The 13,029-nt window shown below is 38.2% G+C and overlaps 1 protein-coding gene across 1 annotated transcript in view; it reads left to right on the top strand.

Annotated features, from left to right (window-relative positions):
* LOC137847929 (guanine nucleotide-binding protein G(q) subunit alpha) overlaps positions 1 to 13,029 on the top strand; it is a 130,284-nt gene that overhangs the window by 82,683 nt on the left and 34,572 nt on the right. The window contains exon 3 of the mRNA XM_068666638.1: positions 12,556 to 12,710. Coding sequence (XP_068522739.1) covers positions 12,556 to 12,710 — 155 coding nt within the window. The remainder of the gene's footprint in view (positions 1 to 12,555; positions 12,711 to 13,029) is intronic.

Here is a 13,029-nt window from a genome sequence, read left to right as displayed (position 1 = left end):
ATAAAGAGATTGATGAAAGCACCCAAAAGAAGTAGGTGATACTGCATCATGTAGCTTATCATGCCTATGTTAACTCTGAAAGTCATTTTTCAAAGTTTTATTCCCAAGAAATGAGGTAATTGTTTAGAAAGACAGTCTTCGTGGTTGGAGAACACACAAATGCAACCATTTAAGTTTGTTGTAATTTTTGCAGAGGAAAACTCATACTTCAGTCATTCATTATTTTGAGAGGGACCCTCCCAGTCCTCTGATATTTCTAGAAATACCACTTTGAAATGATTGCTTTCTCTAATATGCATTAGTCAGCAGAGGGCACTCTCTTCCTTGAAAAATAAAAGAAAGTATGACTTAAAAATAAGAGAGGTGAGCAGCTTTTCTTTGCAGTACTTTTTTTCTTTTTTTTAGTACTAATTGTATGTGTGAAACTAAATTTGATACAATATAATTCTGTACAGAATTATTTTTCATGTAAATACTTTTCTAAATTGAAACAGAGGAAGACATGATTCTTTAAAAATGAACCTGTTGTTAATTTCCTTGTGCCTGTCCTATGTTCACCTCTAGGTTCCTCTCTAGGTATTAAAAACAATGAAACTTAATGCGGTTCTTTCATGTAGGCAATTGAATGGTATTGCTGAATTTCTGAATTGCCCAAATCAAATGACCATAGCCTCTGCTATATAAAGAGCCACAGAGTCCTTTCAGTTCTAGCTATTTTAATCCATGAAGCCAAGCAAAGCTTTTATTCCTCTGATCGTTAAAAACATCTATTGTGCAAGGTTCATTCAGGCTTTGTGCAGGAGTGAGGCTCAGGAGGAGTTATATGACCAATTGTCCATTTTTTTTTTTTCTTTTTATACACTTACTGTTGTATCGGTTGACTTGAAGTAGTGGATTCCTGCAGGACTGTGAAGTACAGCCAGTTATTTTGCTTAAAATTGAATGAAGATTTCAGCATGCCCATGTTTGCGTAACATACTCTTCCATAGATCCTATCATACCACATAGAAAAACATCACTGCAGAAAAGTTTGTTGTTACTTGTGATGCTGTTATTAAGCACCATATTTCAAAAAAACAGGTACTAGGTTATGAAGACTGCTATAAAGCTCTTGAAATCAGTGATACATGTAGAGTAGAAGAACTACTTAAAAATTACAGTGATTTATCCTGGATTCTTGTGAAGGTATTGTAGAGAGAGTTGCTGTAGAATTAAATAATGAATTAATCCTTCTGGTTTACAGATCCATTTTTTTTTTTTCTGTGGGCAACACATTTGGAAGATGCCCCTCAGGAGGGACTGTGATGTAGCAGTTTTAGTATATTCACGTATTAAAATACTTTGAATAGTTTTTCCTGGGAAAATACATCCCTGAGTCTGAGGTTGATGTTGTTCTCTGTTCAGTATTGTTAAAAGCCGTTCTAAGTCTTCCCCAGTTTGTATCAGCTAAATATATAGAAAGTGTTCTTTGAGTTTTCTGGCTTCAGGTATATCCCCCTTCTGCCTCTGTACACCTTACTTACTCAGGTGAGCTCGATACAACAGTTTCTGTGACACTTAACTTGGAGTGTCAGCTGGAAAAACACTAAGAAGCAGTCCATCAGTTTCATTTTTGCTGTGTAGCAGTTCAAGAAACAATGGTTTATTGCTTATGTGTTTTTATCGTAATTATTTGTACAATTACAGCACAATCTTAAAAGTGGCCCTCAAAAAGAAAAAATTCTAGGACATGGATTTTTTTCTGAAAACATGACGATATGTGCATGCAAGGATATGTTTTTGAAAACAATTTTTGATAGTACTCTACAGACTCTATGGACAGCAGTAATTTGGGTAATTTGTGTTAACTACAGCTACTGTTGAGAGAAAAGATTTTGTTACAAATTCTTACTTAGCCTGATTTATATGTGAAATGTTTTTCAGTTAGTTTCTGTCATCGTAGAACTGAGTTAACTTTGGAAATAGGTTTTGCTACCAGAAAAATATTTTACCAGCTTGGGCTTGCAAGTTATTAATTATGAGGACTTCATGAGGATATAAATAGTTGCTAGTAAATATGTCCAAGAGAAGAATTCTTTAGTTTTATGTTCAGGTTAGCAATGTCAGAACCCAAGAAGAATTAATTTTCAGCTGTTTATGAACTTCAGCAGGGGTTTCTTCACCAATATCTGCCATTGATTCCTTCGGAATCTTACCGATTTATTTCAAAAAGGAGTTGAATTTCAGAATGTCGATACCTGCCTAAAGTCTTCGAAAATTTAGTAGCAAAAATAACATTTGGAAAACAAGTCAAAACAATGTTCAGTGACCACCTCATTTTTAAAAGAAGTAAACATAATTTTGCAGTCCTGTGCTCTGGATCTCTTTACTTATGTGGCCTGTATTTTACTTGTTGTTCTATTTTGTTCAAAGTAAAAGTAGGCAAACCATGGAAAACAAATTGAATTTGCTGAATTCATGGAATAAAGTATTGATCAAGCAGTTAAATGTGTGTAAGTGGACTATAGCTAATTCCATAATTAAAGAAGTGAAAGCTGTTATCCGCAATTAGAATATGGTTGCATGTAATTTAAAAAACAAATAAAAAACAAACCAAAACAAACCCAGCAATTTTAGCAGAAGTCAAGGTAATAGAGTAGGATATTAAATAGGGAGATTATCTTGAGCAATTTTGGAGCAGAATATCTGGCTTCCCAGCATGACAAAAATAATCAGTTGAAGGTGAATTGCTAGAGCAATTGGGAAAGATAAAGCAGTTGGCTGATCCATAAAGAGGTCTTTGAAAGAGACACACTAAAGGTTATGTACAGAGCATAAAGCATTTTCTATTTCTGTAATCTTCACAGGAAAAGTGATGGATTTTTGATTCACATGTCAGAAAAGCAATCACTAGCTGCGCAATTCCAGAACCATTGTCTCGAAATTTCAGCCGGTGTACTATATTTATTAAAAGCAGGACGTGCAAATACCTAATTTATAATCCATTGTAAATGTAACATACCACTGAGAATAATGAAGAATATCAAGTATGATCTTTTTTGAAAGAGGTATTTGTAACATGGTATTTTGTCAAGCATTGGTGTCATCTTCCATCTCTGCTTTCCTAGCTCTGGCAATATTTGAAGAGCGTATAACAACATGTGTTGTCATTAACAAAGTTATAATGCTTAAAATGATCTGACCTCATAAAAATAATACCTAAGAAATCTTGATGACCTGCCTGAAAAGTTAGGGATACTAAGCTTTTTAAAGAGAGGGTAAAAGAGTCTATCATTTTTGTTACATTTTTGTAACAAAGTCTATCATTTTTGTTACACGGATCCTATGCTATGTAGAGCATATTTTAGTACTACAAAATGAAGCAGGTAGGCCAGGTGAAAAAGATACGGGGAGGATGGATAACTAAAACCTGAAGTTAAAAATCCAGTTTCTGTCTTTCATCTCTGTCATTTTACCAGAGTTTTTCTTAAAGATACTTTGTGTAGATTTGCAACAAATAACAAGGTTGGGATTGTTTAAAGATTGTTTAAAACTTAGCCTTCTTTTGAGAGGAAGAGTTGGCAAAGAAGTTACCCAAGACCACTGGCAGAATGATTCATTTTACTTCTTCTACCTGTTCCTCCTTTAGGTGGATGGGGAATGGCTTCATTCGTACTTTTTCTTCCCGTTTTTCTGTTTTCTCCTTTGTCTTGAAAACATGTTTGGTTCTCTAGAGGCTGATTGCCAGAAGTTGTTTCAGTTACATGAAGTGTTATAGGTAGGTGGTTTGAGGAGGGAAGGAGTGAAGAGTGATAAAAGCATTATTTCAAGGCTTTACGTGGAATTTGATATTCAATCAAAACAACAGTATTGTTCCTATTGATATTTTTATGTTGCTTTTCCGTGTTAGGCAACACCTTAACAGGCAACCAGACATTTATGTATAGAGTATGGAAGTTGGACAGTAAGTGGAAAAATGATTACACACCCTTTTGTTGCCCTGTAGCACTATTTGCATTAGCAGTAGTAGTCTGTGTTAGCTCTGGGCTCTTTAGACCTGCTTACTTCTAAAGAGTATCTGCAGTGTGCTGTAATTGCATATTTCTGTAGATTTCCTTTCCTTAAAAAATGGTTATGTTCTGTCACATAGGAGAACATCTCACTTTTCATAAAGGAAAACTATTTTTACATTCTTCGTTTTTTAATTCAGCTAAATTTCTGAAAGTTACTTGCACGGAGTGACTTAGTTATCAGAGAGTAAGGTGACTATTCTTCTGCATGCTGACATTGGAAAAACCTTGTTGTCTTGCTGACAAAAGCTTTTGTGTATAAAAAGAGGATTGGAATCTGTAGGAGAGTCTAGTAGGATGACTGTGTACATTTAGCTAGATCTTGATTTGGCATTTAAGTTGTACACCTAAGCTTCCATGTGTTCTCCTTTAACATGACTCACATGGTGTGTACGTGTCTCTCTGACCCTTGCAAGAGACTCTGCTAGGGTGACAGTAAGTTATTTCATGGTGCCTCTCTTCTTCTGTAATTAAAACATTTTTTCAAGCACTATAGGGATAACCTAGCTTCTAAAATACACCTTTTTGAAGCCTTTTCTATTATATATGTAGAAACTGTGATAGAATTATAGGTAAAAGCAAATGTTCTGGTTGTAGCCTTATAGCAGCAGCATCATGCTTGTCTTCCGTCTCTGATGCATCTTATAAGTAAACAAGAAATCAAGAAAATTCAGGGCTCTGACTGAAGTGCACAAATAAAGTTCTGATTCATTCAGCTAATTCCCAAGGCTTCTCTGAGCCTTAGTAAAAATACATAAATAAATAAATAAATAATCTCATATGTGTACACGTCTTTCTTTCATTATTCCAGTTTTTCAATACATGAAAATACTGCAGCTAAGGTCTAATGATGTATTTTGAATGGATCCATTTTGCAGCTGATTTTTCCAAATGAATTCATTTTCTAGTCATAAAATATTTTGTTTTAAATTCTTGTTTTACTTTAGTGCTCATGAGTTAGGATCCATTATCCTCAGCATTTTACAGACAATGACCAGTAACAAGCAAAACTTTTATTTATCCACTCGATTTTTCAGATTCCTCTTAGTGTCTGTGGAATTCTTTTTCAAAGAACTTATGCTATTTTTTCTTTTCAAAGGTCATGATGTGAAACAGGAAGGGATACAAATTCTCATTTAGGTGGTTTGATCCCCTGTTAACCTTCTTGAGTAACTGAAGATTGATTAGGATTGTACTAAGCCTTTTTCCAGAATTCCACAGCACACCTTATTAATACATAATAAATGTATTAATTTATTACATTTAATGATGTACTTCAGTGTAGCACATCATGCAAACGCTTCCCTGTTTAGGCTAGTCCATTCTGTGGTCCAGAGTTGGTCACAGGAAGCAATATCCTCTTTCCAGTCCTTTTCCAATCTATTGTTATCAGACTGGTGTGTGAAAACACTTTGCTACCTGGGAGAGATTATCAGTCAGAGATTTCGGTTTTCTGGCATATTAAGAAGTATGTTGGGAGATTCGAGCATATTGGGGCTGCTTACTTCTCAAGACAGTGAATAGACTAGTATTGCTCTCCCTGAATGTTACACCTGCTTGAAATATCCGCAGGTTTACAGTCTCTAAAGCAGTATGTCGTGCTGTACAGCCCTGCAGGTGAAGACATTTGTATGAACCACACTTGTAGATTGTAACTCAGCAGGATCTGAACCCGTAAATATGGGCTCATGGCTCTTGTTGAACTGGAATGAGTAATAGTTTTTACGCTGCACTATCAAGGAATGTGTTTTGCATTTTTATTTTTATTTTTTTTATATATGTATTTTTTTTGTCCTTGCGAAATAAGAGAAACAAATCCATGATCATGATGGTGACTTTGTAATGACTTCCACTCAGCTCCTGGACTGCTTTGATATGATCCCATGACTTTGCTCTCAATTGTACAGTCTTCATAAACTTCAGCATACAGACCTACCATCAGTGTGCTTTTTCCTTTAGCTACTGGCAGCCAAGCATCACAGACGCTGGGTTTGTCTGATTGGCTTGGGAAATCCTTTTACAAAGCGGAAAACATTTACGTTTATAAATACAAGGTATCTATCCCATTCAAGGTTATTCTTTAAATGGGCATCTTAAAATCTGCTAGACCACAGAGACCATTAATATAAAAACTCCCTTTCCTGCTGCATCTCTAGCATACTGCTTTCTCCTGTGGATTTAGTATCTCAGAGGAACTTCATTTGAAATAGACTGCATTTCTGCCTGGCCTCTATCATATTAATCAATCTGGTAGGTTGTAGAGCTACTCTGGAAAAATTGCAGTGATTATATCGAAAAGAATATAAAAATCTGAAACTTTTACCAAGCTTTCTAAAACATTGGTTTGTAAGGCTCCAAATGGTTGATGTGCATATAGAGTAAACACAAGAACACAAGTATTGGCTGGCCCATTTAGTCCCTAAGAAGCATCAGAGCTTTCAAAGAATTAACAGATTAAAAGTAGAAAACTGATGCAATGGAGCCCAGAAGTTCCATACTTTTAACAGATTGTGTGCAAAAGACTATTACAGACAGACCAACATAAAAGTATAATGTTGTTCAAGCCCACAATTAGTTTTTACACTATTCATAGTTTGCTGAGGGGAATGATGATGAAGAAGAAAAGATAGCTATTTTGGTATTTTCTCTGGCTCAGATTTCCTTGTTTTCAGAAACTAATAGTTTTTTTTTGTTTTTTGTTTTTTGTTTTTTTTTTTTTCTGGGATCATTTATTAAATGCTTGTAGAAATCAGTGAAGAAACTCTTTTGGATAGGTGTCATTTGCAAAAAATAATTGGATGAGTGTTAATAAGATCTCTGGGACATAACGTGAAAATTGTTACAAGGATTCTTATGCTTGACAGCCATGGAAAGTCACTGCTGATGTAAATAGTGTATTGGACAGAAAAGTAGCTACGCTGTCTAGATTTATTTGGTGGTACATCACAGCTGAACTAGTAATTACATCTAAAAAACCAGTTTGAAGTTGATACTTGCAGAATACTTCAGTTTTGTTTGGATTTTATTTTATTTTTGTTGTTGTTGGTTTTTGAATGCCTTTATAGTAATTATTGATGTCCCAAAAGAGAAATCTAAGAAATCATGTTTTTAAAATGGTAATAGCTTGACTTCCCCACACCCCTCAAAATAACATTAATTTCAGGGTACAGCAAAAGTATTAGTGAAGACTAAGAAGTTCTAGATAAAGTTTATGCTTACAGAAATCGGATTTATGTAGAGTCCTTGGATTATTTTTTTCTTGCAAGTAATTTGAGTGCTAACATCAAAAATAATGTTTGGAATTTGCTATTTATATTATTAGAAGGAAACTAAAGCTAGTAGTTAGCAGTTTTGACACCAAATGTGCATGCTTGGTGGTTCTTCTACATTTAGTTTATGTTTCTTCACCTCACAAGGTTTCAGTAGAATTACTTTTTACTTTCATCAGAGCAAATAAGAGAAGTGTAAAGCCAACAAATGTATTTAGATCTCTGTCTTTGCCACCAGGAATTAGAAGCCAGCAAAATATATTGGCTGACGAAGACTCTCAGAGAAATGAAAAATGTTGTGTACAAGAAAACATAGTACTTCAGGAACATGAAGACATAAATGAGAATTAATAAAGACTTAAAATCTATGTGAAGGGGCATTACTTCTTTAAGAGAAGTAGCAGTGATGTGAAGTGAACTGTAGTAAACTGTAAGTCAGTAGAGTGAGTCAGCTCTCATGAGTTGACCGAGCAAACCACAGGGAATCAGAAATAGTATTCACTGGGGAAATACTTTTTCTTTTAAAAAAGCTGAATTAATTTTCTGATGGATGTAACTTACCAGCGTATACCATAGTTTATTTCGTTAAGTTTTACCTGCAGTGCAGAGTCATGTTAATTGTACGGTAGAAGTCACAGAACTGATAAATAAAACAATGCAATATCTTGGACGACTGTAGTAGTAGTAACTATCTGTTCTAGATAGGTAACTGTCTAAAATAAAGTAATTATCCTGCACAATTTTCTCTGCTACCAGTGTTGAACATTTGAGCACCTTCCAGAGAATGTTTAGAGAACCTTTAGAGAAATATTTCAGTTTTGACAGATTTCCAATGAAAACCTAAGAGCAGCTTTTGAACAGTTGGTCAGTCTTTCACCTCCATTAGCACCTAGAGAGCACTTGGCTATAATTTCAGAGCTCAAGTGCTTAAAAAAAAACCAAACAAAACAGTATCAGAATATACACCCAGGGTGCAGAATATACACCCAGGGTGCAGAATATACACCCAGGGTGCCCCGAGCTGGAGGACCGGGACGGTGGGGATGACAAACTCCCAACCGACCCTGAAAGTGTGCGGGATCTGCTACTCCACCTGGATCCCTACAAGTCCATGGGTCCGGATGGGATTCATCCCCGGGTGCTGAAGGAGCTGGCGGACGTCATCGCGGAACCTCTCTCAATTATTTTTCAACGATCCTGGGAGTCTGGAGAGGTCCCGGTAGACTGGAAGCTGGCAAATGTTGTGCCGATTTTCAAGAAGGGTCAGAAAGAAGACCCTAGCAATTACAGGCCTGTCAGTCTCACATCAGTGCCTGGTAAAATCATGGAGAAGATGGTTCTCGAACGTATTGAGGCGCACCTGGGGGACAAAGCAGTCATTGGTCCCAGCCAGCATGGGTTTGTGAAGGGTAGGTCCTGCCTAACTAACCTGATTTCCTTTTATGATAAGATCACCCGTATGGTAGACCAAGGGAAACCAGCTGATGTGATTTTTTTGGACTTCAGCAAGGCTTTTGACACGGTTTCCCATAGGATCCTACTGGACAAAATGTCCAGCATACAGCTAAATAAAAACATCATACGATGGGTGAGCGATTGGCTAACGGGCAGGGCCCAAAGGGTTATGGTGAATGGGGCTGCGTCAGGCTGGCGGGCGGTCACCAGTGGGGTCCCTCAAGGCTCCATTTTAGGGCCGGTACTTTTCAATATTTTTATAAACGATCTGGATGTAGGAATAGAAGGCATTTTGAGCAAGTTTGCTGATGACACCAAACTTGGAGGAGTTGTGGACTCGAATGAGGGTGGAAAGGCCTTGCAGAGGGATCTGGATAGGTTGGAGAGCTGGGCGATCGCCAACCGCATGAAGTTCAATAAGAGCAAGTGCCGGGTCCTGCACCTGGGACGGGGAAACCCTGACTGCACGTACAGACTGGGCGATGAGACGCTGCAGAGCAGCCTAGAAGAGAGGGATCTGGGGGTCGTGGTAGACAACAAGTTGAATATGAGCCGGCAGTGTGCCCTGGCAGCCAGGAGGGCCAACCGTGTCCTGGGGTGCATCAAGCACGGCATCGCTAGTAGGTCGAGGGAGGTGATTGTCCCGCTCTACTCTGCGCTGGTGCGGCCTCACCTCGAGTACTGTGTGCAGTTCTGGGCACCACAGTATAAAAAGGACATGAAACTGTTGGAGAGTGTCCAGAGGAGGGCTACGAAGATGGTGAAAGGCCTGGAGGGGAAGACGTACGAGGAACGGCTGAGGGCACTGGGCCTGTTCAGCCTGGAGAAGAGGAGGCTGAGGGGAGACCTCATCGCAGTCTACAACTTCCTCGTAAGGGGGTGTCGAGAGGCAGGAGACCTTTTCTCCATTAACACCAGTGACAGGACCCGCGGGAATGGAGTTAAGCTGAGGCAGGGGAAGTTTAGGCTGGACATCAGGAAGGGGTTCTTCACAGAGAGGGTGGTTGCACACTGGAACAGGCTCCCCAGGGAAGTGGTCACTGCACCGAGCCTGACTGAATTTAAGAAGAGATTGGACTGTGCACTTAGTCACATGGTCTGAACTTGGGTAGACCTGTGCGGTGTCAAGAGTTGGACTTGATGATCCTTAAGGGTCCCTTCCAACTCAGGATATTCTATGATTCTATGATTCTATACTGTTTATTAGTTTGTAACAAACAATGAACAAATATTTGTGGCATATTCTTTTGGAAGCATACACAGTCAAGAGAATATAACTGAGCCTGATAAGATACAAGTTAGTTTCCAAAACAATTCAACCCATTTCATGAGAGCATTGGTTTGTGCTTAGTAGAATACCATTTCTTATTAAACGCTCTGAGGATGCAGGGACCCTTCATGATTTTTCCAGATATTTTGGGTATGTGTGGACGTGATGCAGAAGAAAATACTTTCTGTTAGAACTTGTAAGATTGAGTTCTGGTAACAGAGAAGTTCAGCATATCTCTAAGACACAATTTTTTCACATGGAATTTGAAGATTATTTCATCTAGAATAAACAACAGTTGTATATAAAATACTTTGTTAAGTAATGAGCAGTACCATAATTCTCCTGGAGAGTTTAAAAGGGGGGCTGGGGTTGCACATGTGCAAACACAGGATAAATTTATTTAAAAATAACCAAAAAGCTTGTTTCAGAATACCTTCACCTAATTTAAAATGGAAGGAGATTTGTGTCCTTGCCTGAAATGCAGACTATATAAGAGAATTTAATTCTTCATGGTTTTGCTTGACTGAGTTTCCCTTATTTTTTTTTTCTCATTGTGTTTGTGTGTGTTTGTATGTATATCTATATCTACATAGATACATATGTTCATACACTGAATCGTGTACATAATGCTTTCAGAACAAATTACAAATTGTTCTTCTCTGTCTCTGTAGGCTTTAACTAAGTTTTGACAGTATTTTGGAGGGTGATGTGTTTATTAGGGTTTTCCTATCAGCAGTTTCCAATTTTAGGGATTACTTGTTAAAGTAAAAACAGAATTTATAGTACAAACTGAATCTTAAGAACTTTTCTAAGAATCTCACTTTTCTTAGTAATAAGTTTTAATACATTTGTGGCAACACCAATAACTTTTTAAAATTAATCTCTCTGAAAGGCAAACTCCTTATCTCTCTATTCTCTCTGCTCCTGTCAGAGTCTGAATCTACCAAGTTGGTTGACTGGTTAAGTCCGGAGAAAGAAGGATTTTCCCTTGGTCAAAGAGGATCGGGTCAGAGATCATTTATTCCTCCCATGCAGGCTGGGGGCTGACCTGCTGGAGAGCAGCTCTGAGGAGAGGGAACTGGGGAATCCTGGTGGACGGCAGGCTGACCATGGCTCAGCAATGTGCCCTTGTGGCCAAGAAGGCCAGCGGTATCCTGGGCCGCGTTTGGAAGAGTGTTGCCAGCAGGTCAAGGGAGGTGATCCTCCCCCTCTGCTCAGCCCTGGTGTGGCCATACCTGGAGTATTGTGTCCAGTTCTGGGCTCCCCAGCACAAGAGGGACATGGAGCTACTGGAGGGAGTCCAGAGGAAGGCTGCTAAGGTGATCAGGGGACTGCAGCACCTGTCATACAAGGACAGACTGAGAGAACTGGGCCTGTTTAGCCTGGAAAAGAGAAGGCTGAGGGGAGACCTCATCAATGTGTATAAATATCTGAGGGGAGGGTGTCGAGTGGATGGAGCCTGTCTCTTTTCAGTTGTGCCCAGTGACAGGATGGGAGGGAACAGGCACAAACTGAAGCACAGGAAGTTCTGGCTCAATAGGAGGGGGCACTTCTTTACTGTGAGGGTGACAGAGCACTGGGACGGGTTGCCCACAGAGATTGTGCGGTCTTCTTCTCTGGAGATACTGAAAATCCACCTGGAGGCTATCCTGTGCAACACACTCTGCGTGATCCTGCTTGGCAGGGGGGTTGGACTAGGTGATCTTCAGAGGTTCCTTTCAACACTGCCCATTCTGTGATTCTGTGGTTATAATTCAACAAGCAGATATTTTATATGCTCTATACCTGAAAAATCAAAAATGAAAGCTTTCTTTAGAGTTAGCTTAATTAAATATAAATTTTATGCACCTTATCCATTTCATCTAAATTTTACTGGATTGGAGTAAACGTAGTCTGAAAGGAAGGCCCACATTTGTTAATTCACCTTCTGTCCTAATGCTATACTTGTTAATGTTTGTCTTAGTTCAAGCTCACCTTATCATCACTCATTTCTAATTTACTCAGTACTCCTATTTATTCTCATTCATTCACCATTTACTTTAAGGTCATCTGGAATACATCAGTGATGGTCCTTCCTGCAGCGTCCCTAAGTTCATTCACATAAATCTTAGTAAATTATTCATCTTTGAATATTTCAGGACTTTGTTGTCTTTTTTTATCTTCTTGTTGTGAGTTATTCAGCTCATAGAGTGGATGGTAGGTATTGTGTTTGACAGTGTCTAGTAGCATGAAAGGTAAATAATTTGCTAATTCATGTTGACATGTATGTACTTTGTATAAAAAAATGAAGGGTTCTTCAGTTCTTTCTCATTTCTGGAACTCCTTATACTGGTAGTCTCTTTTCTCCATCTTACCAACCTTCATCATGGTACTTGATTTTTCAAATTGTGTATGCACATTGGTGGGATGGCCAGTCATGAAAATTATTCCTGTTAATCATGTTCACTGTATATAAGCTATCTGCAAGTAGAGAAAATTAAGTAAAGTTTATTGTTTTGTTTCTTTTAATTAGGCTCATGCACAGTTAGTTCGAGAAGTCGATGTAGAAAAGGTGTCAACTTTTGAGAACCCGTATGTAGATGCAATAAGAAGCTTATGGAATGACCCTGGAATCCAGGAATGTTATGACAGACGACGGGAGTATCAATTATCAGATTCAACTAAATAGTAAGTGAATGATGGCTACAAATCACTGTGTCTCACTTCGTGTCTAACAAAGTAATATTTGCTTTTTAACTTCTTAACTGTCTGTCTGTGTACATATTTGTATGCATGTGGAGCACGAACTTACATGAACATACGCTTAAGAATTATAATTTAAAAGCTGCTTTTAAGTTGTGGAGTGCATCTAGTTTTAGTTTAGAGTGTGTGTGTGTGTTTCCCAGAAAGAAAGTTGGTTACCATTTGAAGTCTTAAAAATTCTAACTAGGGGTAGTTAAACACTGCTGGTTTTGATTTTGATGTATCTTTTCAAGCCCTTTCTCTC

The sequence above is a fragment of the Anas acuta genome, chromosome Z (genome assembly GCF_963932015.1).
Source record: "Anas acuta chromosome Z, bAnaAcu1.1, whole genome shotgun sequence".
Lineage (NCBI taxonomy): Eukaryota > Metazoa > Chordata > Aves > Anseriformes > Anatidae > Anas > Anas acuta.
This window is presented reverse-complemented; position numbering and strand designations above follow the sequence as displayed.